The 26,861-nt window shown below is 42.8% G+C and overlaps 1 protein-coding gene across 5 annotated transcripts in view; it reads right to left on the bottom strand.

Moving 5' to 3' along the window:
* Positions 1-5,628: 5,628 nt before the first annotated feature.
* The window catches only part of Rora (RAR related orphan receptor A), a 731,210-nt gene continuing 709,977 nt past the window's right edge, over positions 5,629-26,861 (bottom strand). For all 5 annotated transcript variants that reach the window (XM_029481367.1, XM_021171873.2, XM_029481369.1 and 2 more), the window contains 6 exons: positions 20,493-20,614; positions 18,618-18,750; positions 17,729-17,836; positions 16,358-16,468; positions 14,573-14,685; positions 5,629-12,680 (listed from right to left, as the gene is read on the bottom strand). In XM_029481367.1, coding sequence (XP_029337227.1) covers positions 12,516-12,680; positions 14,573-14,685; positions 16,358-16,468; positions 17,729-17,836; positions 18,618-18,750; positions 20,493-20,614 — 752 coding nt within the window. In that variant the 3' untranslated portion in view covers positions 5,629-12,515. The remainder of the gene's footprint in view (positions 12,681-14,572; positions 14,686-16,357; positions 16,469-17,728; positions 17,837-18,617; positions 18,751-20,492; positions 20,615-26,861) is intronic.

Raw genomic sequence — 26,861 nt, 5'->3', positions numbered from 1 at the left:
AGAATACAATTAAATTCAGAGACACCAATTTACCTGTTCCCAACATCCGAAGTCATTGAAGCCAGAACAAAGCAAACTTCTCCTCAATCCACAGCTGGAGCTAATCTCTGAGCCTGAGGCCTCTGTGCCTCCAGGGTGGGGGTATGGGAGTGTGTGGGTGGGGCTGGCAGGAGGCGCTTCGGTGTGATTCTTCTGGGGTTCAGGAGAAATCTCTTAACAAAACACCCTCCTCTTATAGGTGTAGTAGGTACAAAATAGTTGTCCATGCTTATGGACTGCAGTGTGATGTTTGGACAACAGTGTTAGCATTAAGTCGAACTAATGAGCTTGTTGATCATTTTGAAGTTTGCTCATTTGTGTTGGTAATGATCAAATCCTCTTATTTCCTTTGAAATGCAAATTTTTGTTGACAATTGCAGTTGCCCTACTGCATGCTACAACATTAGCACAGCAGAACTTCCTCTTCCTAATCTAACTGTATTTTGGGGCCTATTTATTCATCCTTTCCACTCTTATTGTCCTTTCTCTGGTGGCTCTGTGGCCTTCATAACCATTTTTGGACCTTGGCAATGAACACTGTACAATGAACACTTGGCAATGACTACATCTCTAGACTTGTGTTCAAAAGGAGAAGCTGCCAAGGTGCTAAGCTGTACCAGCACAGCAGGGGCCTCCCCAGCACCATGGACTCCGTCTGTTGGGAGCAACTGAGGCTGTGGTCCCTGTGCACCCGATCTGTGTGCACATTAGATCTCTACATTCTGAAGCTACTCAACTTCTTTGTTTCTGGAGGTCAGGGGAGCCTGGTAATTCCAACCAGACACTGAAACATTCTTGTGAGCGGGGTTCACTGGCTGGTCGGTGGCAGCTGCTTTTGCTTTCTTTCATAGAGTCTCTTCCTGAGCTGAGATTTGCTCTTCTATCTGCCTTTCCTGTGTGACCACTATGATAAGAAGTCTAAGAAATTCTCTTTGTATCCCCATCTGAGCGCTCTCATGGACACTGGAATTATTATTGTAGTAAGCAGAAGGAATTTAGGTATGGACTTGGATAAGGCCTGGAGGTGGCTGATTGTGATTGTGAACTTTTTCATTAGTGCTCAGTTTCCCGAGACAGCAGAAGAGAGGAGTTGTAGCTGCCCAGGGCAATACTGTAAGACAGTGCCATGGGCATGATCTTTCCCTCTTTGTTTGCGTACTTGGGAAGAAAATGACGGGGAATGATTTTCTTACGTGAAGTCAAATTTCAGACCAATTCAGATATTTATGGAACATCTGTTGCTTATAAAAGATGCTTTGGTAGTGTAGTGTGTGTATGGAGCAACACACCAAGACACTTTATTCTGGGTTGGAATATTTTAAAATATGCATATGGAGTCACAGGTGAAGCAGGAGGATTACAGTGAGCTCAAGACTACTCTGTGACATACAATATGTCAAACAAGTAAACCAATGAACACAAACAAAGCCCAAAACCTTACAAAGGGACCTAGGGAGATTATAATAAAGTGCTTGCTGCTTCAGTATAACGGCCTGGGTTTGATACCTAATATGAACATACGATTCCTAATGTGGTGACACACATTTATTATCCCACTTCTGGGGAGGCAGGGACAGAGGATCCTTCGGGCTCTCTGGCCACTCAACCTAGTCTACTTCATGAGGCCCAGATCCCAGTGAGAGATCTTGTCTCAATAAACTCAGTTAGACAACTCCTGAGGAACACACACACACACACTCTTACACTCCCTAAGAGTTTTTGATATTATTTTAAAAATAATTCACAATAATTTTGTTGTACCATTAAAATGATGTGATGCTCAACCCATGGTTCACTCCAAAGTAATCTACTGAAGGGAGGCCTGAGAGTGGGGTTGGAGGTGGGGGTGGGGCAGGGCGGTAGCAGTGCAGGTCACATCAGGCTTTGAATCTTTGGCATCTTTTTAGCCATGCCATCTCAATGGCTTCTGAAGCAAAGATGAAAGTAGGATGTACATTCAGGACTTCATTATTGACCATTTCCATCAGCAATTACTAATCCCTAGCTATTATCTGCATGGTAACACTTCTTCAAGTGCTGTGGTGGATCGAACGAGAACGGCTCCTACAGGCTTATGTATTTGGATGCTTAGTCCCCAGTTGATGAACTGTTTGGGAAGGATAGGAGGTGAGGCCTAGTAGGAGTAGTTGTGTCCTTGTTGCAGGAAGTTTGTGGCTGGGGGGGGGGGGGTGAGCTTTAAGGTTTAAGAAGCCCATAGCAGGCCCTATGTCTTTCTCTGCCCTGCTGCCTGTGGATCAGGGGTGTATAGCCCTCAGCTACTGCTCCAGTGCTGTGCCTGTCTGTCTCCCACCATGATGATAATGAACTAGTGCTATGAAACAGTAAGAAAGCCTCCAATTAAATGCTTTCTTTTGTAAGAGTTGCCTTGGTCACGGTGCCTCTTCACAGTAATAGAACAGTGACTAAGACATGTGTTCCCACAGGCTAAGAGGGTAGCTTGTATTGTTACACTATTTTTTTTTTCCTTTGCAGAATGAAAGTGAATGCATTTTTTTAAATGATCACATAATCAGTGTTCCTGAGGCTTGTGACATCACCAAATGCCTGGGCTTGAGAAACTGCAGATCCTGATGTACGAGGTCTTGGGTGGAGTTTGGAACTCTTCCTATTTATTTATTTGCTTGCTTACTTACTTACTGTTAAAATTTCTCTATTTTTATTTCATATGTATGAGTATTTTATGTGTATGAGTGTTTGCCTACCGGAACACATGCACACCACATGCAAGTTTGGTGTCCATGGAGACCGGAAAAGGTATGTCCTGAAACTGGAGTTAATAGACAGTTATAAGCTACTATATGGGAACTGGAAACTGGAACTGTTCTAGAGCAGCTAGTGCTCTGAATCACTGAGCCATCTCTTTTTGTTATTTGTGTGTGTGTGTATGTGTGTGTTTCTCCCTTTGGCGCTAAGGACCTAACAGGGCCTTTGTGTTTGCTTGCTAGGCAAACACTCTACCATTGAGCTAAATCCCCAACCCCACCTGAGCCACTTCTAACAGTCCAGGTAGTGCCACTGATGTTGGTCTATGGACCTTACTGACAATCAGAGCTCACTATGAGACCATTCATAGGAGGGAAGATACAATCAGAAGAGTATACAGTGCCACTCGTTAAGGAAGAAATTCGAGACAAATGTTCCATTAGAAGCTGAAGTTTTATTATAGGATAATAGCACACAAAGCACATCTAAAATTGATGTGTTCAATGCACTTTTAATAAAGGTACTGTAATGTTAAAGGTACAGTTTCTAAGTACAATATAACAACATCCATATTAGAATGAAAATCGGAGTATTTAAAAGACAACATTAAATCTCTCTTTTTTTTTACAGCTTGTATTTACAAAATGAATCAAAATATTTTTTTTTCTTTAAATTCAGGACTCAATAAAATAAACAGCTGGGAATATGCAATCTACGACTGTGTAGAGAGGACTGAAAAGAAAACCCAATGTCAGTGAAAAGTGGGGTGAGACTCTAGTAAAGATCATTAGCAAAGTTTTAGGTCCATACTATGGTTTTTAGGAATCCCATAAATGGTTTGCATTTCTAGTGTGACAGAAAACGAAGCTTTACATCCTGTACACAAAAGAGACAGCATCTTATTTATAGGTTCGGCATCGCTGCTTCCAAACTTTCACAACTACTCACAGCAGGCCAGTCTTGTCACTTGTAGAGTTGTGTGACATTTGTGTGATCCTGGAGACCCCCACACAAGTAGACTCAGCATTTCGTGTCCTCCAGAAGGACAATGTGACTCTTAGACTTGGTTGGAATTGTTAACTGTAAGACTTCACAGGCTTTATCAGTTTGCCAAAACACCCTGGGTTGGGGAGTGTTTTAGTTGGGTTGTCAAGTGTTGTTGACATTTGCTGGCCATGTGCAAGTGCAAAGAGAGACAAATCACTGCCCTAGGGAAGCTTGGGATACTAAACTGTGCAAAAACCAATCAATCAAATCCATCCATCCATCAAACAAACAAAATGTTTCAATCTCTCTTCATGCTAGACAGTTAAGGAATGGCGTGATTGCATTAGAAGAGATTTCTCTCTTAATTGTAACAAATTCACTTTAAAAAGTCAATTGTTGTCAGCTTTCATTAACCACCTGATTGCATTGATAATCAAGGGCATAGCAATAAAAATGGAAAATGTCCAGCATGGTGGGTAGGTACGCATTGTGATGCATGGGATCCACTAATTGTGACTTGAGAAGTTATCACCTTCAGTTACAAAATGTGCAATAAACAGAAACATTTGCTCTATGTTTATAAATTGCTCAAAAATCTTTGCTAAAGATCTTACAAATTCAGTAATATTACAGAACAATTCTAATCAATATTTAAGAAGGCTAATTACATCCTTAGTTAGATATTTGATACTTTAACAATGCCAATCAATCTTGGGTCATAGTGTTTACTTAGCTCATTATTAAACAATTTTTAAAACAAAGGTCCTTCACTCAGTTCACAGAACTGGTTGCCATATTAGAACATCATCCCTTGTTGAATTTATAGTATAGCCCAATGTATATGCTTGTACATCTCGTGACTCAGATGAGGTGAATGGCCTAGGGTCCTATCAATCTGCCATGACTATTCTACATATTATCTATACTAGAAATTAAATGTACAGTCCAGTCAGGTGCCAATTACAGAGTTCCCCAGTAAGGGAAGAAAGGATTTCTCCACTAAACAAAATTGTTGCTTTGGGATCAAGGCCTGTCAAATTATTTTTCAGCTCAGGAGATGTGATGTAGAGCTGAGCAACACACTTAAATAAATGGTAACAGGTTTTCATGTCTATATTTATGAACAAACTTACCCAACAGATGTCAAATATCCATACTAAGGAAGTAATTTTATCCTAATTAAATACACTCTAGAATAATTTATATAATGATATTATGTATTTAAAGAGAAAAGCATGTCCCAAATCTAGCACTCTGATACAGTTGCCAGTTGGGTACAGGTAGATATATATATATAGATATATATATATGTATATATATACAAATATATAGTTATACTCAGTGAAATTAACAAGACCCAAAGGTGGTTTTGTCTAGGAATAAAAGGGATATCTTTTTGTTGTTGTTCACAAAAGTAACTTATCTAGCACCACACATCAGAAAAACACAAAAATAGCACACTCTAGTTCTAAACAGCTATGTCTAAAATAGATTATATAGTAAAACCAGTATTACACAGCATATTGTGGATTTGATAAACAGATAAATATTTGCACTGAGTAGGCTGTTTATAATATAACATCTTATCTATACAGAACAAAAGCCAGAAAGTTAACTGTATAGAGGTGTGCAGAACAACATTAAATATTATGACTCAAAAGCAGGGTGAAGGTAAATTTGAAAGAAGAGTAGGAGAGAAAATGTGTACAGGCCGTTACAAGTTCTTAAGTTAATAGTAAATAAGGAATCTGTTGCTTGAGTTGAAGAAAGCAGTAAACAAGAGATTGCATTTACATGCAGATGTCTAAAATTTGTAGTTTTTAAAGTCTATGCACAAAAGTCATTTGTTTTATTGCTTGACATTCAGTTATGGCTAGATTATTTAACCTATTTTTTTTTGTACTTTGGAAACAAGTATATTGTTAAAGGTGCCATAAAAATGGACAACATTGAAAACGGTTTGTAAATAAACCACCCAACACTGCAGTTCTTTACAGATTAAAAGCCTTGTCTGGGGTTTGTCATAAGTTCAATATATTTAAACTGGGAAAATATGTTGTAGCTTGAAGCCTCCCATTGGCCCAAACATCCAATACAAAAACTTGTCTCCGCAAAAGGAGCACGCAGACAATACAGGTACATTTAAAGAAGCAGCCAGCTAATGTCCTACTGTCTAAAACATCCACCACTGTTGTAGATGAGATTTCAAACCATTATGATTAAGCAGAGAATTGGGGATTCAGGAAGATGTATACAGTACATACAGATGGTGTGTGTGTGTGTGTATGTATGTATGTGAAGTCATAGTCATTATATTGCTCAAGAAGTATCTGCATTTACATATGCAATGTGTTCAGTGATTATCATCTTCTTAGATGTAGTTACTCCTACACACAAGTCACAATGAATGAGAAAGGGATCATGCGTGAACACTGGAGAGAAGCCTGTTGTTCTGGGGGGAACAATGACAAGCACAGCCCATAAAGCTAACAGCCAGCTGTCTGTCATTAGCTTCTAGAAGACCAAAGAAAAAGCACAGGACAGCTAATGCAACAGAACACACGGGATGTAAACAGAGAACATGGATCTCTTCCAAACATTCATCTCCACTCTCCACACTGGACCCTGGGAAAGGTGGTTTCTATTTGGATCAAATATTCTGTCACCCATTTACAAGTAAATAAGGGACTGAATAGTGTTTATTGCTCTAAGTTCTGAGGGTATGGTCGAGCATGCTCAGTCCCCATCCCTGATGGCTTCCTGATATGAAGCCAGTTTTCCTGTTTGTTTTAAAAAAATATTTTGAGAGTCTGACAAACTGATCACATACAAGCATGCATAGATGCACACACACACACACACACACACACACACACACACACACGATCGCTTTTGAAGACATTGACAGCTGGCCTTCTCATTAGTTTAACAGCAGTGGGGAGGTCGCTATCATCAAAGCTGGTGGAAGCGTTTCATGCATTAGTGTTTCAGGAATAGAATGAAGACCAGCATGGCAGAGAGCAACAGTTGACCAGTATTTGACTGTTGCAACTGCATTTTTTGGGCACATATCTGATCCACAGTAAAAGGCTGCTGTTGTGGGGTTCTGCATCACAACTTTATGAGTAAGCAGTGGTTCTGTGATGGTATGTAAGAATGTCTATCACATGTGCATGTGTATGTATGTATGTATGTATGGAGAGGTAAAAGGGGTGGGGAGGGAGATTTCTGTCACCTACACTCCAAATACGTGTGAAGTATCAACTGTCACCCAATGGACAGACTTCTCATACTTTGTGCTCTCCTACTGTAATAAGAAGCTATGTAATTCTGCCAAGTGTGTGTTATGGGGCAGGGGACTCAGAACCATTAGCTACTCTAAGCTTCTCTGGCCTTATGGAAAGTGGTGCGTGGGACCTTGTGAACTGAACTGCAGCTCAGAGCATGGATCCCTTAAACTAAAGCTATGGGTCTGTCATGCAGGGACCAATTAGTCTTTCAAGGGCAACTTTTCCAGGAAAACAAACAAACACTTCCCCTCCCCCAAATCAAAAAAACTAGGGATGGGGAATAGGAATTGTGGTTTGCCCCTGGAGGAGAATACAGTGAAAAACCCCTTTGTTTTCTAGTTCTGAAGGACTCTGTTGGGGGCCACTTCACTGATAGGTTTTCCTGCTGGTTTAAAAAACATCTAAATTCCTACTACAGAGAATCTGAAATTGTTGAAAGGTGTGTTTCACGGGAGCATCTTAGTTTCTTAGGGAGAGTGCAGATAGGCTGCACTGTGCTCCCGATTGGGATGTCACTTCCGGATTCATCTTCCATTCACACTGCCTCAGGAGTTAATGTGTTTTGAAACACAATAATTTTGAACTCAACAAGATGAGATGGTGAAGAATTCACACAGACAGACAGACAGACAGACACTTCTCTACAGTTCGCTTGTGCCTTTGGAGGGATACTGTTACCATCATTGTTTTTAATAGTAAAACCACAATTTGTCCCAGTCCACTGGCCACCCTGTTTTAAGAGTTTTAGAAGTTCCCTGAGCACAGTGTTTCTGACTCTCAGCCCCAACTCCAGATGACAGGGCTCTGTCCTTGATACCAAGATGGATTGTCGTTCACAGTAAGTCAACCATAAGGTGCTTATTTCTATTATTATTATTATTTTTACCCTTTTTTCTACCAGTCAGCACAAAGAACTGTCAGAAAATAGCTTTTTATTATTATTATTATTATTAATATCATTTTAAAATAATAGTACTGGAAAGACATGACTCAAACAATCGGTGTTTGAAACAGTGGCTTTAGGCTGATTATCTGGCTGCCTCTCAACAATAACAAGTGATTCGATCGACATTCCATAGCCAAAAAACGAAAAAGGAAAATAAATCAAACAACAAACAGAAAAACCAAAACAAACCCAACAACTGTACAAATATGTGTTTTTCCCTGAGGGATCAAAGTACACCCGCAAGTGCTCTATGTACAGATATTGCACTAGGTAAGAATTAAAAGACTTGTGCAAAAAAAGCAACAAGGAGAGACGCTTGCATCCTACCGAAACCTCCTCATCAAGGCTTCTGCTAAGTTGCTTTGCATTTTGGAATGTCGGAACACAAACAGCCATCCCTTAGTCTAAAACAAAAAGCACGTACATCTACTATGGCACATTCAATGAAATAAAAAGTTTTCCAAAGACAGATAGGCAAATTCCATCAAGAAAATAATACAAAGTTTGTTTGTTTGTATTTTTTTTTTTAGAAAATTACATTACTTTCTTTCTTTGTTTCACATTACAAAATCTTTTTTTTTCTTTACACAAATCACATTTTATTGCAGGAATATTTCTAGTGCCATCAAATATTTATAGAGGGTTTAAAAAAATAGAAGTCTCTCTAGAGTGGTCCAGACAAGGCTTTGTATAGAATAAATCTTTTTTTTCCATCTTCTAGTTTTGATTTATGTATTTTGAATACATTTTCTTTTCCATTGACACTTAGTAGCCTAGAAGCGGTCTAACACACATACACACTTCATACACACAAAAGCCACACACCCAGGCAAACACGCTCCTTCCTCCCCTGACTCTCAGCCCACTCCCATCCACTCACAGAGATCTGGTATCCACTGGCTAAAGGACAACCAAACTTAGAAGCAGTGTCTTATGTCATGTTTTCCTTAAGTTAGGAAGGGTGAATCAGGATGTTAAAGACTTTGGGGGAAAAAAGTCCATGGATTTAACACAGAATACTGAGTGCTTTAAACAAAACAAACAAAAAACCAACCCAAACTCATAGCCTTAGCACATTTTGTGGTCTATCCAAAAAGTTGCTTTCAACTGCACTTTGGATTTCTTTGTGGCCAAGGCCAGTTTCTCATGATGTTCCTGAATCGTTTGCATGATCACAGTAACAACATTCAGACTTTGTATAAAAGCCTCATTTACTTTCTGTAGAAAGAAAGCTACCTGATGGCACTCTTGCAGCTGAGCTGACAATGATATGATTCAGTCTCCAGAGACTGGAGAGCCTTTAAGTTCAGGCAACTTTAACAACATGAACTATTAAGCCTGTGCCATCAACCACCCAGGGGCACTACACAAGTGGTTCTCACAATCGGGAAGAAAAGAAAAATGCCAAAGTTTTACATCCTGTGCTGGACTCACCGTGACTCTCAACTTAGGTACAAATCCTAGCCAGCTGTCCTTTCAGTTTCTCAGAGCACATCTGGCTTTATAGCTCCATCGCTACAATGTCGGAGGACTTTGCTCTGAAAGCCAGCTTTCTGCTTTTCTTTCAGGAATACCTGGAAGTCTCACCGCGATCTCCTGGTGTGTGGTAAAAGCAATGTCCCCGTGGCATAGTATGAGATCGGAGTACCTTGTGTCCGTGGTTTACATAAGGTACACACAGAATCCTTCCTGGGAAAATGAATTTCTCTGCAGTTCAGTATCACACACACACACACACACACACACACACACACACACACACACACACACACACTCTCTCTCTCTCACCCTTAGAGACGCTCAGCCAGCTCTCCTTAGTCACACGTGGACACTGGAATTGGGTTTAGTTGCTCTTTAGTGCGCTAGCACCTGAGGCTGGTCATATGCAGAAAGCTTTGGTTAAAATGAAGCTAATATATTTACTAAATCTATCCCCAAATTTAGTGAATCTGAAGAACTAAACAAAGGAAAAGCAGAAACCAAACCAAAACCTCACACCATTCCCTCACATAGGAGAAACAACAGAAGAAAAAAGGGCAAATAAATTACAAAACTGTACTCTCTTTAGAATATAAATACTATTCATCTTTAAAGGAACTATGTTTAAATAAAATTTTGATTTACCCCTTCTTGCCCAAATATAAATACTATATGCTGACCACTAACCTCTCCATATAAACACATAAAATTTTCTATGCTTATAAGAAATTTAAATATCACTCCCCTGTTTATGGTTAAACCCTTTCTATGTTTTTGAAAAAAAAATTAGATGTTATTTAGGCTTCCCCCACACATTTCTATACAAATAATTCCTTCCTACTTTCCAAGTCCCTCAGTAAATAAGGCAGAAAGTCAGTAAAGTTAAAAACTGTGATGTGCTCTGGGAAGCTGGCCCTGGGAACCTATCAGATAGACATCAGCAGGAGCAGAAATGCTGGCAAAAGAGTCCAGAAGGACCCTGTTGGCAGAGGAGGCAGTTGGGTAGATAGGGCTTCATAAACGTGCCCCTTACACCATAGAAGATGTTCCCTTTTTGTCTATAGATATAGTCTTTGATGCCAGACCAGTATCTTGTGACCAAAGTCATCTCCTAAATGCCTCCTAAAAAAAGAGAACTTATTTTTAAGGATTTGTTTTTGTTTGTGTCTCACTCTGTGTGTGTGTGTGTGTGTGTGTGTGTGTGTGTGTGCCCACAGAGGCCAGAAAGGGACACTGATATCTTGGGGCTGGAGTGACAAGCTTTTGTAAATTGCCTGCTTTGCTGGCTGGGTTCCAGGCTTTGGTCCTCTGATAGAGCAATCCACACTCTTGCCCACTGAAGCATCATCTCTCTAAGCCCAGGACGCACGATCTTAAAATATGCACACCTATGAACACAAAGCTCCTTTCTCCTTCCACTGGGGATTATTTTTTTAAAAAATGCAAAAAATGAATCAAAACCTCAATACTTCTTACCTGAACACAAAAGCCAAACTATCTTCTATATATTTAATAAAATAAATCACAGTCCACAGTTTTCTAGTGAGGATACACACACAAATGTCTGCAGCTGGCGCCACCTTCACTCTGAAGGCATATCTTAAACACAGGAACCAAATTCAACACTGTCTCCCTCCCTCTTCATCCACCATCTACCTCATACACAGAACAGCAGTCTAGAATCTGGGACAGCTAGTCTAGGGTCAGTTTACTCTGAGGTGACTTCTTCGGGCTCCCGATGCCAAGAACACAAGACCGTCAATAAATGCTTCCTGTGGGGAGTATGTTTGCTCCACATAGAATCTTTGAGTCCTTCTAAATAAGAGCTAGAATCCAGTAACTATCCCAGCTGCTAATTTGTTCTGAAAGCATCAGAATCGCGAGATGATACTATGTCTCTGTGACTACTGACTTGTGTTTAATGAGCCTCTCCTCCTCCGCCTCCCAAAGGTAGCATTTTAAAAACTTAAAAAAAAAAATGCACACATGGTTTAAGCCCACAGCACCAGACACTCCTTCAATTCTGGATGAAGCATAAACACACCCATTCTCAATTGCATGCAAAACAAAGTATGATTTAAGGAGCAGTTCATTACTAATTCCAAATTTACAGGTGGGAAAAAAAATTCAACATGTTGATTTCTGGATATGACCAGCCAGTCTTTTAAAAGTAATTGGGTTTTTTTTTTGTTTGTTTTTTCTTTTTTTTCTTTTTTTGTTTTTGTAAACAGCAGCATAAATACCTCCCGACGTACCTTCCAAGCCTTCTCAGCTAAACTTGTGTTTCTGGTGTACATGCGACACGGCGACAGTGAACACGCTAGCATTTAATTTAAAGGAAACAAAAAGGTGCAAAAACGGAAAGTGCCTTATCAATTCAACAGGAAAAGCTACGCCAGTCACTACATTTTATATTAATTAAAACAATATATAAACAATATCTCTTTAGCTATATATAGTCTTCATGCCCATTTACCCTGTGTAATATATTATAATGCTATTGTTGCGAGCGCTATGGATCCCCTTTTCACGCCATCCTGCTGACCGGCAATAATCGGTGAGAGAAACCAAAATCTTCCTTCATGACACAGAAAAGCAAGCTGTGCAAAGTAACGCTGCAACTCCCGCCATACACACCGGGGTCACCGATTAACGCTGGACTCTGCTGTTACCCGTAAGAGTCTGTGGGCAGTGAGCTACGAGAAGGGGACTCCTCCGACTGTAGTACCCTCCTGTCATATGCCGAGGTCAACCGCTCTAGAAGTTGAGACAGAAAAAGGGTCCATATCTGTAGGCATAGTGGAAATCATATGCATGAGCAAAACAAGTTCAGCTGTGATTGGATTGGATTGTTTCCCCTTTGTGCCTGAACCCCGATCACCACAAGATGTCTGTGCAGTGTTGTTGGCGCTCCAGGGCTGTGCAGGGCCATAGAAAGTGTCTCAGTTAAATTTGTCTTCGTTGTTATTGTTTCATTTCCTTTTTAAAAATTTTCTCTCTTACTTTCATGTTTGTACTCCAGATGTTCTAGAAGTGCTCGGGTGCGACATTTACCCATCGATTTGCATGGCTGGCTCAAATTCTGAAGTGAACAATTCCTTGTATAATGGAGGAAAATGGAGTCGCACAATGTCTGGGTATATTGCTTTAAATGCCATTAGCTTTTCCGTATGTCGTCCACATAGGGCTCTTAACGTAGACACCTTGCATATTAGCTGTAAGCAGGAGAAAGGACAGGATGTCAGGGAGGGCAGTCATGAGAGTGAAAACCAAGGAGTCAGGGTGACCTCCAACAACATAGTTTGTCATGGCGAGATACATTTGATGCTGCCTAAGCTTCCAGCAAGAGGAGAGATAAGTGGCAATCCTGTGTTAGAATATTTGGAATAGACCAAATATGTTTAGAAGATAAATAATTTAACTCCGAGAGGTATTCTTGCTCCTCCCTGTCCCCCTAGTGCTAGAGCCCTGATGAGGTTTTAGACTCCTCCCTGCTCCAGGGTGCACCATCTGGAGTCCCACTGGCTACCCCTGTGGGAAAGGAAGAGGCCTGCTGATGGAGAAGTGAGTGGCAGCCCTGGTCACTAAGTCACTACAGCTGGAGAGAGGAGTGCCTACTAAACACTGTGTGAGAATGCGTGTGAGTCAATTCTTTTGATTTAGCTTTTAATATTCTTTCTTTCTCTCTCTCTCTCTGTATGAATGTGTATACATACATATACACATACATATACATATGGATGTATATATACACATGTATATATATATGGTGTGTGTGTGTATGTGTAGGTCAGAGAGCAACTTTGGGGATAATTCTCTCTTGCCACCCTGTGGGTTCTGAGGGTCAAACTCAGATCATCTTGTCAGTGCCTTGAGCCTCTTTAGCCATCTCACTGGACTGTACGAGTAAATTCTATAGGCAAGCCACTCAGGGCCTCAGCAAATGAGCATCTAGCAGCTGAAGGTAACAGCCGTGACCTGCAGAGGTGCTTGTAAACTCTGCTGCACTGCACATGGGCAAGCTGCCCAGGGTTTCAGAACAGTCACTGTCTCTGGGAAGTGTCCTCAATAGCTCCTGTCTGCATCAGGCCCTCTCTGTAATAACAGCCCTCAGGCGTGGGCAGAAGGGACTTGCTATTTCCCTCCTGCTCACTGATCAGGTACAAAAGCAAAGCCACACCCAGTTTCTCTACTATGACCTCCCCAAACTATCAGAAAAAAAACAGAAGCAAAAAACCAGAAGCAATCAGGCAGGAAACCTAAGCCTCAAACATCTCCCTCCAGTCACCTTCTTGTACAGTAAAACATGCCAAATGGGCAAAGAATGGAGAGAGCTGCCGTTTCCAACATCAGAAGCAGCAACACTGAAAGATCTATCATTCGCTTTAGCTGCAAGAGATAATTAGGCAAAGTGAAGCCTCGTCCTTTTTTTAATACAGTACAGAAGTAGGAAACTGACGAAATACAGAAAGCAACGTATTGCTGATAACTAATGAATTTAAGAGAACCAGTACTAGAATATTTGGTTATCTTTTAGTCCTATTTAAAGTCTTCCTTCTGAATTTAAAGATATGCCTGCTTTACGTTAGTGTGGCATGTTGATCCTTTTTTACACTTAAGTTTAAAGAACAGGAAGAGGTTCCTGAGAGAATTAGTTATTTAAAAAAAAAAAAAAAGAGAGAAAGCGTTTTGGGTGGCTGGAGAAATGGCTCAGCAATTAAGAACAATAGTGTTCTTGCAGAGGATTAGAGTTTGGTTTCCAGCTCACAAATTTGGCAGGCCACAACTGCCTATGGTTTCAATTCCAGAGGATCTAGCGCCCTCTTCTGGTCTCTGTGAAGACTTGCATATGCATGCACCCCTCTTTACACATGTAATTAACAAGTAATAAAAGGCTGTTTCCCCAGACTGCTGCATTACTGCAGGAAACTCTGGGATCAATTATACTAAGTAGAGTCTAACTTGGGCCATGAGTTTTGGTTCAACAGAATTTTCTGACTTAGTAGCCTGTGCCATCATGATAACTTTCTACAACTTCCGAGGATACCCGTAAGCAAGCTTTACGCCAGAGGCTAGTTCTGGCCAGCCAGGCACCTCCGGATCTCACCTTTGTTAGAATTCCATCTTCTCGGTGGTTCTTCTGTAGGACGTGCTGAAGGGCTAGCTGAATTTTCTGTTGCAGCTTTTCTATTTTTACCTTTTCCTGAAGCCACGAGCGATCTAAACATGGAAAAGTGAGATGACTCAGCACGTTTCTCCAACACAGTGTCAGACCCATGTTCTTCTTGACCAAGACACCTTTTACTGTGCTATAGTGCATGTTTAAAGGGCCACAGGCCAGCTTCACTCTTAGAAATTTTGCTTCTGTAGGACGCAAAGGCAATCTCTGACGTATGCACCAGGGTGTTAAATCTTTTCACTGCCACTGGTACTGGGGGGAGGGAGGGTACTTCTTCTCTAAAGGACAGCTACATTATAGGACGGAAATCAAATGATTGCGAGTGAACCCATAGTGCCCGGCCTTCCCCAGGCCTTTCTGATAACTCTACTTCTGCAGGCACCATCCCACCTGTCCCATAGGCCTTCATGGAAATGCAATTGCTTTTTAATCCAGGGCATCTCAAACTGTCAATAGAATTTCAAATGATTTAAGGGTTGCTAATTTAGGAGTGTCTTTGTATGAGAATTCCACGGGAACATCTCTTCCCCAAGAGGCAGAGCTTCTGGGAAAAGAGGCTGGATGCAGACAGACTTGTGGATGGCAGTGTCTGCAAAGGCACATTGTCTCAGAGACTGGCAGCAAGAAGAGCAAACCTATTTTACGGGATCCCTTTGTCTTGGTATGTGGAGTTCGTGTTGGGTAAGGTTTTATCAAGCTATTACTTCTTTTTTTTAAAATTTTTAATATTTTTTATTATGTATTTTCTTCAATTACATTTCCAATGCTATCCCAAAAGTCCCCCATACTCTCCCCCCCACTTCCCTACCCACCCATTCCCATTCTTTTGGCCTTGGCGTTCCCCTGTACTGGGGCATATAAAGTTTGTGTGTCCAATGGGCCTCTCTTTCCAGTGATGGCCGACTAGGCCATCTTTTGATACATATGCAGCTAGAGTCAAGAGCTCCGGGGTACTGGTTAGTTCATATTGTTGTTCCACCTATAGGGTTGCAGATCCCTTTAGCTCCTTGGGTACTTTCTCTAGCTTCTCCATTGGGAGCCCTGTGATCCATCACTTCTGTGAGCATCCACTTCTGTGTTTGCTAGGCCCCGGCATAGTCTCACAAGAGAGAGCTATATCTGGGTCCTTTCAGCAAAATCTTGCTAGTGTATGCAATGGTGTCAGCGTTTGGAAGCTGATTATGGGGTGGATAATATTTTTAATCTGCATATCATGAGGTCTCTTTCTCTCTGTGTGTCTCTGTGTTTGAGAGGGGGATGCACGTGTGTGTATATGTTTGTAGAGGCCAGAGGAGGACGTCAAGTGTCCTGGCCTATCTATCACTCTCCACCTTACTCTCTTGAGACAGGGTCTCTCACTGAACTTGGAGCTGTGTGTAGCTGTGCTCAATGGCTTCCTTTTTGTTCCTTTTCTTCCTTCCTTCCTTCCTTTCTTTTTTTTTTTTTTAACGTGGGTACTGAGATTTGACCTCATGTCTGCACAGCAAGTGCTCTTGCTGCTGAGCCATCTTTTCACTCCCATAAGGTCTTTAGAAAAGATTTGTGTAGGGGGGGTGGTGGTTATACTTTGGAAAACTTTAAATTTAATAAGGGTGGCAGCTGCTCTTGGGAGTCCCTCCAATGTCGTACAACATGGAAAAGTCCTGTGCCTCCTGAATACACTCTGTACCTGGATGAGTCAGAAACTGCTCTACTTCTGTTTGATTCCCTTACCCGCTGACATCAGTACGAATGCAGAAAATAACGCGATTTCGTCTTCGGTCAGGTGCATAGAACACAAACTCTTCCCAAATTCAAACACAAAGCTGATGAAGTCTTCACAACCTGGGATTAAAATAAAGGCAGTTTAGGATGTCGGTGGTTACCCCAGGGGAAGAAGACAGGACAAGGTGAAGAGAGATGTGGAAGCTGGAGATAAGCTGGAAGAGTCAGAGCGTTTCTCAGTTGACTCGTTTGAAGCATTGAGAGAAATTGGCTTAGTCAACATCACCATTGCTAGTAACACCTTCTGGTACCGTTATCCCTGCCACCATCACCACAAGGTATTATCACCATCACCATCATCCTTAGCGCCATCAGTAGTTTCTTATCCACCACTGTCAGCTGCACATCAGGACCCTCTCCCCATCATGTAGTTCCTGGGCAGATAATTGCTTGAACAATGATCTTAAGAGTTTCCTCAGGCTTCAAAACCGCGCCGCGAGGGGCGTATGGTTAACATTCCCATTTTAGGGCTCAGGAAACGGAGACTTAACAGATAAGTAATGTACCTATGGTCACAACTTGACATTCGAAGCCAAGTTGTCTGACTTCAGAACCCTTGGTTTGAATGAACAGGATCGAATGGTGCAGTGCCCTGATCCCCAGATGCACGCTGGTGGTGTGATTACTGTAACCGCTCACCAAACTGAAAACCAAACGTGGAAGTCCTTTAAAATAACAATTCAACCCACCTAAGACTGGTTATGTTTTGTGTGTGTTGTATCTTGGTTTATATTTGTAATTGGCTGTGGGCTGCACTGCACTGAGCTAGATAAGCCTCCTGTCTCTCACATTTAAAACAAGCCATTTAACATATCCTGGGCTCCGCTTGTTTCTCCTAAATGGCAGCATTCTGATTATCTACATTTTAGAAAGTCAAAGCAACTTGTTTTATGATGCACATGCCATAGTTTTCTTTAGCTCTACTGGACTTTTTCAGTGTTTACCTTTTCGTAAATGGTTATTGTATGAGGCCAGGGATGGTGGGCTTTTCCATTAGCTTCATTTTATATACGAGCCATAGTCTTTCCATGATTTGAACACTGTATTTATTGAAAACCTGCTTTATTTGAAGCTGCAAGGGTGACTGTGAAAGCCCATGCAGTACTCACTCAATGGCTACCTTGCAACTGAACTCGAGCTTACATGTGACATAGACAAAGATATTTGCTGCTTGCCGAGCGTTTTATAGCAAGTGGCTACTATACACAGAAAAATAGGTGCATCACCCTTTAGCTTTTGTTCCACATAACCAGTTTCTATTGTGCCACATGCTTGTACATGATCCCCACTTACGGAGACAAAACTGTGAGATTTCCTTACCTAGGGATTTGAAGACATCGGGGCTAGCATACTTCCCATCAAAGTACACGGTGTTGTTCTGGGAGTCAAAGGCACGGCACATCCTGATAAACACCACCTCTAGCGAGCCTGCATGGAGGAAGGATTGTTTAGAACCGTCCCACAGACCTTAGTTCCTTTCTGAGGTACTGAAACAGATGCCTTCCTGAGACGGCACAGCACTTTGTGCCTGGGTTCTCAGTCTCACTGGCCCTCTGTCCAAAGGGGCAGAAGAAATGAAGACTGATTCACATTGCAGAGGGCAACATTAATGCATACTTATTACAACAATCCGGCCTAGGAATAACTCTTTGAGCCCAGAAGCATCTTTCCAGCAGCTCAGCACTAGGGCCTGAAGGGTGATAGTAAGATCTGAGAATACAAAAGTTCCCTAGAGGAGCCTTCTTCCCAGAGGAATAGGAAAATGGGAGGAATGCTTTCTAAGCCTATCTTTTAAAAATATATGTACACGCACACACAGAGACACAAATAACTAGTGTATGAGTGTTTTGCTTGCATGTATGTGTGTGTGTACCATGTATATGCCTGTTGTCTGTGGAGATCAGCAGAGAACACTGGGTCCCCTGGAACTGTAGTTATTTATGGTGGAGCCTCCATGTGTGTGCTGGGAATTGAACCTGGGTCCTCTGCAAGAGCAGCAAGTGCTCTAACCATAGAGTCATCTCCTCAGCATCCCCCCAAACACATCTTTAAAACGTTTTTACAAAAAGGGTTCAGTTTCTGCTAAGTATGCCCTGAGCTGTTATCACTGAAGAAAAGGCCTCCGACATCTTCCTTAGCAAGCATTTCTTTAACAAGCAGGTGAAAACAGGCAGGAAGCAGTATTAGGATTCACTCGCAGCACACATACCTGCTTTTAGAAGCACAATTTGATCATTTTGACACAGCTCCATAAATCCATCAATGCGTTTGGCAAACTCCACCACGTACTGGATAGCTTCTGTAATCTTGATGGCACACAGCTGCCACATCACCTCTCTCTGCTGTGAAAGAGGAAGACACATTAGCATAAGACTAGCTGGGAACCCTGGTGCAGCCAGCCTCGGGCTGGCTTCCTAGTTTGTAAAAAGCTTTCTTTGGAAATGGGTTAAAAAAAGATTATAGGATTAAAAAAAAATAGTCTCTGTTACTTAGGTTATAAAAGCCTGCTTTCGTATCCTTTCTGCCTACTGAGATTCCTAGCTTACAGTTTGAAGGTGATGGAATGGAGGGTGGCAGCGAGGTGGGGGGTAGAAAGTGAGGAATATGGATGTATGGGGCCAACAGCTCAACACAAGTCAGGAGAGCAATACACATCACTGCTTAGCTGTGGGCTACACAGTAAGACAAGGATCATCTTTTTCATGCAGTTAATTTATTTTAGGGAGTTTACCCATGCTCTCCTGGGGGTGGAGGGAAGAAAAGGGGTACCAACCACATTTTTTTTGTCTGTACCCCCTGAGCCAGATGCTTTATAACATCCCATTTCATATTATACACATTGTCTTCTATTCAGAAGCGACATCAAAACTCTGAGGCTTCCCAGCCAGTAGTACAGTGTAAGAGGAGCTGAGGTCGAAACCCTACTTCTCAAGGCTTGCTGGCTCTCCTCTGTGGCTGGGATGATGGGGCTACTTTGCACTGAGAGGCAGACTAAATGAGCTGTTGCTGGTCCCTCCTTCCCTCCCACTCATCACAGTGTCCTGGGGCTTTTTGCTTTGCTCCTCTGCTCTTCCGATACACCCTGTTGTTTAAGGTTGGTTTAAGGTTCTTTCTAATAGTATGATGGGGATCAAACCCTGGAGTTGAGTCCCATGAGGCCATGGTGTTAATGCTCTCACTGCGTGGTCACAGCCAAGGGATGACAGTTTCCTTCTATTTCACAGCAAAGGGAAGGATCCACCTCTATCATCTCCACGGTCCTTCCCTAGCCTGACTTTCTATGATCACTGGAAAACGCCTCCATATCTTCTCTTTCCAAAGGCAAAGTGAGTAAGTACCAGTGCCCTACCTGCAGCTTACCCTCACACTTTAGTGATCCCATTGGTCATTATCGTTGAAGGAAAAGCAAGTAGGGTCACCACCTGTCAGGCTCCGTTTTGGTTCTGAGCAGTTACAGCCAGACCTTCCAAACCTCATTCTTCTCCTCCTTTATTAAAGCTTTTATTTTTAACTGTGTGTGTGTGTGTGTGTGTGTGTGTGTGTGTAGCACAGAGGCTCAGGTCCCCTGAAGCTAAAAGTACAGGTGAGCTACTTGACATGGGTGTTGGGAATCAGACTCAGACCCTCTGGAAGAGCAGCAAGTGCTCTTATCCAGTGAACCATCTATCTCGCCAGCGCCGCCTTTGCCCACAATCTCTAGCCAACTATTTGTTAATCTAGAAGCATGCAGCACGGGGCCGAGAGTGCTTTCACCAACTCTCAGACCTCAGAAACTTTTTCTGTGGCATCAGGACAAATCCTCGCTCGTGGAGGCTTTCGGAAGCTGCCCGATCCAGTTATCCCAACTGGCACAAAGGAAGGACTTACGAAACCCAATAAACTTTGTTGCAGCTGAACTTTCACACGCTAGCATCTCAGGAAGACGACACAGCCCTGGACGTAAGATCCTGCTCAGAGACTTGAGCTCTGATGCAGGACAGTCAGCCTTGGTCTGTCTGGACTCTTGAATGAATGCCCTTCTCCAACCCCCATTCCCCTGCCCTCAACGTTGCCTCGGTGGGAAGAGAAAGTCCTCCGACTCTACCTTGTTCTGGTAGTTTTCAATCTCCTCCTGCAGGAAGGTCTGCCACGTTATCTGCTGGAGCTCTTCCCGCAAGTACTGGCAGGTTTCCAGGTGGGATTTGGATATGTTCTGGGCAAGGTGTTCTGGGGAGAAAACAGGAGATCACGACCATGAACAGCCACGTTATTTTAGGAGCCAATAATACTCTTCTGCCGGTGTCATCCACCTTAAAAAGCAACTCACTTAAAGCAATGTGCTGACATTTGGTTTCCTTTGTATAGCTAAGTAAGATGGAAGCCACCTGTGTTTGCGCCCCAGGGGATGGAGGAGAGAGGCTTTGCAAAGCCAACAAGACTGCTGGAAGTATGGTGGATTCAGAGACTTGAAGACTTTGGCCTTGTCATAGGCTTTCTGATCGTGTCTGGAGATGAACATGGGTTAGGTAGGAAAAATGAAAAACAGCCTCTTCTTGGCTTTTTGTGCTGTCCTGACAAAAGTGGTTCTTTAAAAGCCAGGAAATTATGTAAGTGTGCACATGTCTGTGCGTGAGCGCACGAGCATACATCTTTTTATTTCTGCAGTATGTGTATGTGTCTTCCTCAATTGCTCCCCTTGCTTCCCCCCGCCCCCCACGGTTGGGTCTTTCACTGAACCTGGAGCTCTTTGATTAAACTAAACTGGCTGGCAGTGAGGCCCTGGGTCTACCTCTGCCTCCTCCTCCTTCTCCTTCCCGGGGCTGTGCTTACACCATGCCCAGGGTTTTGGTTTGATGTTGTTTTGTTTTTGTTTGTTTTGTTCTTCCTTTCCCCTTCTCTCTCTCTCTCTCTCTCTCTCTCTCTCTCTCTCTCTCTCTCTCTCTCTCTCATATACATGGGACCAAAAAGGTCTTCATGTTGTAATGGCAAGCACCTTATTGATTGGAACCTCTCCCCAGCTCGGAAGATGCCGTCCTTTAACGATGACAACTAGCTATTACCTTTGCTTTTCTAGCAAACATCAGGACACACATTGCTGAGGCATGAACGGATTATGTACGAGTTTGGCAGAGAAAGAGAGAGAGACAGACTGACCCTAGACTGAGACTCTCTGGGAGTATGTGTCTGCCTTGCGATTTCTGAGATATATGACCTTGGAAAGTTGTTAACCTTTCTGTACTTTGCTTTCCTCTTTGGCAAAACAAAGAAAATGGCACTTGTTCATAGGACAGCTGGGAGAATCCAAGGACTCATACTTGGAACAGGGAGTGTCACATACCGATGCTGTATAATTGTTACACTGTGTATTAGGGCTTTGGTGATACTAAATATATGCCAAAGACATCTCTAGGGTTGATCACCTGTGTGTGGACAGACAGAAAAGATAATTTAAAATATCAGAAAGGAGGATGTGAGGCACATCACATCACAAGATAAAGACAGTGGCTATCATGCTCAGGATAGGAGAGATCAGGATTGGCTGGATAAACTTGGAGAATGCTTCTGAGAAAAGGAGGGATACCATGCTGGGCCCCAAGAGATGGGAAGGGTTGTCAGGAGGGGTCAATTCTATATAGAAGGGACTGTGGATGAAAGAACACATATGACATTTGTAAGGGGCAGACAGATTTGATGGTGTAACAGGGTTAAAGCAGACCTAGCTAGCTAGGAGCCCACCTCCTGAAGGATCTCGGATGTTTAGGATTGAGCCAGGATACGATATAATAATAGGACTAAGCAGAACCCTGGCGGGAAAGCCGAAGTATTGAAGATTGCATCTGGGGCCTGGGGGCAGAGGACAGGCAGCTTTGTGCTTGGGACCTAGAAAGGCTGGGGTAGGTAGGAGGGTCAGGTGGATAGCTGATAAAATGTAGATTGAGTTTTCGTGTGAAGCAGGACGTTAGTGTCAGGGAACAGAAGGTGATTCAAGGAATATTTAAAAAGCTGGACGTGATAGTACATGTCTGTAACTTGAATTGGATTAGGCATAGGAGGATGGACATGTATTTGAGGCTAGCCTGATCTATATAGAACATTCTAGGCTCGCATGCCTACATAGCAAAAATCCCGTCTCCAAAAAATGTAATGGAAATAGTTGATGGGAGTTTACAAACATAGGATCACGCCGAAAAGTGCTCATGTTGTCAGGGTTGAGTCCGTGGCAGGCAAGCCACTTAGGATGGCATAGAAAGTAAGGCTGGCGACAGTAGCCACAGAGCCCGCTTGTTTATAAACATGTTCCAGCTTCCGCCAGCCAGAAGGAGACATGTCTGTGTGAAAACAGCAAGCTCACCTCAACGCAATCTGAGACTGGAGTCTCCTTGGAGACAACGCAGAAGCATAGTAAACCCTAACAGCTCTGTCTGGCAACACACAGGTTACTAACAGAACAGCCTGGATAAATAGTATTTAAAAAGCCAAAGAAATCAAATGTAAACAGAAGAAAGCACTTCGAGGAGACAGACCAGAGGAGAAGCAGAGAAGCCTGCTCATTAAGATAAAAAGAATGGGTGTTAGAAAGCAGAAAATTAACGCTTACATAAAGAGCTCTGGCTAGGGAGGACAGTGTCTAGCCTATAAACCAAGATTTGTAGATTAAGACAAACGAGGCCCAGGAGGTGCTATGGGGCTCGCACTCTGCTTGCTCATCATTAACTCTTTTCCAGTTATGGTCAACATCTTATTTCAATTGATCCTGACAAAGGTTCCTGGGTGCCAAGTATGGTGCTACATGCCTGTAATCTCAGTGCTTGGGAGGCAGAGACAGGAGGATTTCCATGAGTTAAAGACCAGCCTAAGTGACCTAGTGAGCTTCAGGGGTACTGAGTGAAGCTCTGTCTCAAATTTTATCCAGGGCTGAGGATGTTGCTTAGAGGCAGTGTGCTTGTTTGCCGTGCTCAAGATCCTAGGTTTGATTCCTGAGCACTGCAGAAATGGTTCCTGGACACCCGGACCTATGTGGGGCTTTCCCACAGCCAATAGGAAGAGACAGTGACAAATGCAGTGCACAGAGTGGGTCAGCAGGGGGCAGCAGCTACATGGTGACCAACCAACTGCTCGGGCAGTGTTTCTGATTCCAGTCCATAATAGATCTGGCAAGGCTAATTTTTTTTTTTTTTTGTTTGTTTGTTTGTTTCTTCGAGACAGGGTTTCTCTGGGTAGTCCTGGCTGTCCTGGAACTCACTTTGTAGACCGGGCTGGCCTCGAACTCAGAAATCCACTTGCCTCTGCCTCCCAAGTGCTGGGATTAAAGGCGTGTGCCACCGCACCCCGGCAAGGCTAATATTTGTAAGACCCTTCACTATTTCTGAATGTCCCTTTCATCAAGGGAGAGTATAACCAGATCGCATAAAATCTCAGAAGTCAGTGTGGCTCTCAGGCTGGGTGGAGACCGTGGAGTCCTAAAACCTAGGAGTTAGGACACAAGCTTTCTGGGCAAAGCTCTGCCGCTCAGTTATTTTTCTTGCTTTGCGACACCGTGAGTCTGTCTCCCTTCTCAGTCCTGATGGTTTCGGTGCTGTCACGGTACCCAGGTATGTTCCACCTGCTGCCCTTGGACAGCACATGGCCATGGGTAGCTATGGATGCAGCTCAATGCAAGAAAATCTCAATTTTTCACTTTAATTATGCTGTGTGTGTGTTACAATCTTTAAACCTTTCAGATGTTTCTAAGATTTTTCTCTCAGACCTCAGGGTAGGACAGCACTTTTGGTATCATCTAGGCTAAATACACCTCATTTCTATAGATAGCATCAATAATTAACATTGGCACAGCAGTTGCTGTGTGGTGGAATATATATATTCAGAAGAGGAAAGATGGTGACAGTTCCCCATTTCTTTAGCTAGGCTCCTGAGACAATAGTGTTGCAGTTCTCCAGAGGCAGAGCTCCCTCTGACGCAGATATCATCTGGTTTCAGAGTTTGTGCAAACCTTTATAGACAAATGGATGCACAAGAGGGATAGTTGCAGCTTGTGGACTGTATGGCTCAGTGAGTTGTGCAACCAACTACAAAGCTGGGAGGGACCACAACCCACATAAGCCGGCTTCTTGTCTCATGGCACCTGATTCATCCACCATCTCTTGCACAAGGCACTAGCTAACAAACCCAGATTAGCACTTTTTATAAAACAAGCCTTGATTGTTTATCTGGAATGCATGGTTCAGGCACTAATAGAATGCCTAGGGCAAGACTTCCTAGTCGAGGATGAAGGCCTGTGCTGCTCAACATTCTGTGGGTATAATTGTTGAAAGATGGGACTGGACCCAGCTTACGTTCATGTACAGCTTACTCTCCTATTGTGCAATTTCACTTGCTTAAATTCTGATGACAAAGTTTAGCTTCCAAGAAGACCAGGATGCCCAGAGGGGCCATACCCTCTCAAAGAAGAAGGGGAGGGACTGTGGGAAGGGTGGACTGGGAAGGGGGGCAGTGATTGGGATGCAAACTAACTAACTAAGAGAGAGAGAGAGAGAGAGAGAGAGAGAGAGAGAGAGAGAGAGAGAGAGAGAGAGAGAGAAGGTACCACAGGACATAGGCTGTTGGAAAATTTCACAGAATAGAAGGCAGCTTTGAAGATGGTTCAGCCAGTCTTAGGCCGTTTTACGCCATCTTCAGCTCCTTTGAGCCACCCTGACACACAAATGTGATAGAAATATACCCCTTTTCAGAAGAATTCTAATTTAGTTTTCAGCTTGGTTCTATTTAAGTCACTTTATCCCGGAAAATGCTATAACCCATGGCTCCCAGACTCAGTGGGAGGTGACCAGTACAGGTGTGTCTACAGACTCGAGGGCACCAGCTTGGTCCTTTATAGCCCTAGTCATGGATTTGTGCACTGTTAGCCAAAATACCATGTGCTGGGGTAAGGCTTTGACTCCATTCTGTGGATCTGTTTCAGCCCCGACTAGCTGGCAGGCAAGCAGGCAGGCTCACGGTCGCTATGGAGGAGAGGCAGCAGGCCTGGGGTGAGTCAGGTCACTTTTACGTGGGAACGTGTCAGCTTTCAATCAAACCCTTATTCATTTTTGAAAATTTAATTTTCATTACGGTTCTGCTTCAGGTTCAGCTAACCAAGATCCCATGGCAAAAAAAAAAAGGGGGGGGGGTTGTTCTAGTTCAGGGGAAAAAAAATCAAACCCACCCCTGCTCAGCATGGCTTCTAGTTCAGAGGTTTCTCTGCTAATCAAAAGAGCGGCGGTGCACCTTTAGTGCTGTGCGGTGGTTAAAGAGCAGGCTTAAAATGCCCCGGCTCTCGAGGATTTAAATTTAGATCCATAAAGAGATGTTGTGTAAAAACCGTGAAGAACGTTCAATTTGTTCTATTTGGAGATTTTGGACTGGAAATTTTCACTTAAAAAAAAAAAGATGTTTTATGGGGTACAGAGGTGGAGGTGCCGTATAAGGAACACAGCCTTTATGGCTGTGAACTGAGGGTTTCTGTGCTCAAGTCAGAACCCGCTGGTTCTTTGCCACCCCGGGTCTCTGCAGCAGTTAATTGAAATATCCCAAAGGAGTTTAATAACCCCATGTACAGAATCTCTGGGAACGGCAGATCATTTGGAAACTGTAAAGGCTCTTATCAAAGGTTTTCTGATAATAGTGCTATATTTAAAAAATTGATTAAATATAGAGAGGGTGTTAACATAACGCACGTGAAGGGAACATTTCCATTGTCTGTGCCATCAGTGTTTCTGGGCCATCATCTCCCCAGAAATGGCTATGCCCTGACAATAGGAAAACAGAGGTGTTTGTGTCTCTGTGGTGTTTTGTTTTGATTTCCCATTTTTCTTGTCTTCCTTTTGGCAAAGCGAGCCCTGTATGAAATCTTACCAGTTTTGCCACCAATGGTCATCTTTAAAATATTCTGGCAAGTTCAGACTTAAGTCACCACAGGCATTTACAATTCACATCAGTGCAGCGAAGCTTGGTTACCTGAGAGCCTGCCAGATGTGTCATCCCCCAAGGGTACCAACTGGTTACTGGTGTTCACAAATATTGGCCCAATGTAATGAAAAAAAAATCAAACTCCCCACAAAGAACCGATAAGCTGATTTTTCTCGTAAATGTTCAAGTTTAGCAGGGTAGGGCCAGGACTGAGAGAATGTGCAACAGGTCCAGGGTACAGCTGGGATCAGAAGAGGAACACTGTCATGTGTGGCTCCATGGTAGGGTGGCTCGGATAATGGTAATATGGCCATCCCTTTGAAAATGCTGGGAAGGAGGATTCTGAATGCTCACTGTGAATCAATTTTAAGTGTTCAACATGAAAGATATGCTACATGCCCCTAGCTGATTATTATAGCATGTTTACATGTACTGAAAAGGCACACTGTCCCTTATGATTTACACACAGCTGTTCAGTGTCAATTAAAAGCTTAAAAATGTTAGCAACCAAATTAAAGACTTTAAAATA

The sequence above is a fragment of the Mus caroli genome, chromosome 9 (genome assembly GCF_900094665.2).
Source record: "Mus caroli chromosome 9, CAROLI_EIJ_v1.1, whole genome shotgun sequence".
Taxonomy (NCBI): domain Eukaryota; kingdom Metazoa; phylum Chordata; class Mammalia; order Rodentia; family Muridae; genus Mus; species Mus caroli.
This window is presented reverse-complemented; position numbering and strand designations above follow the sequence as displayed.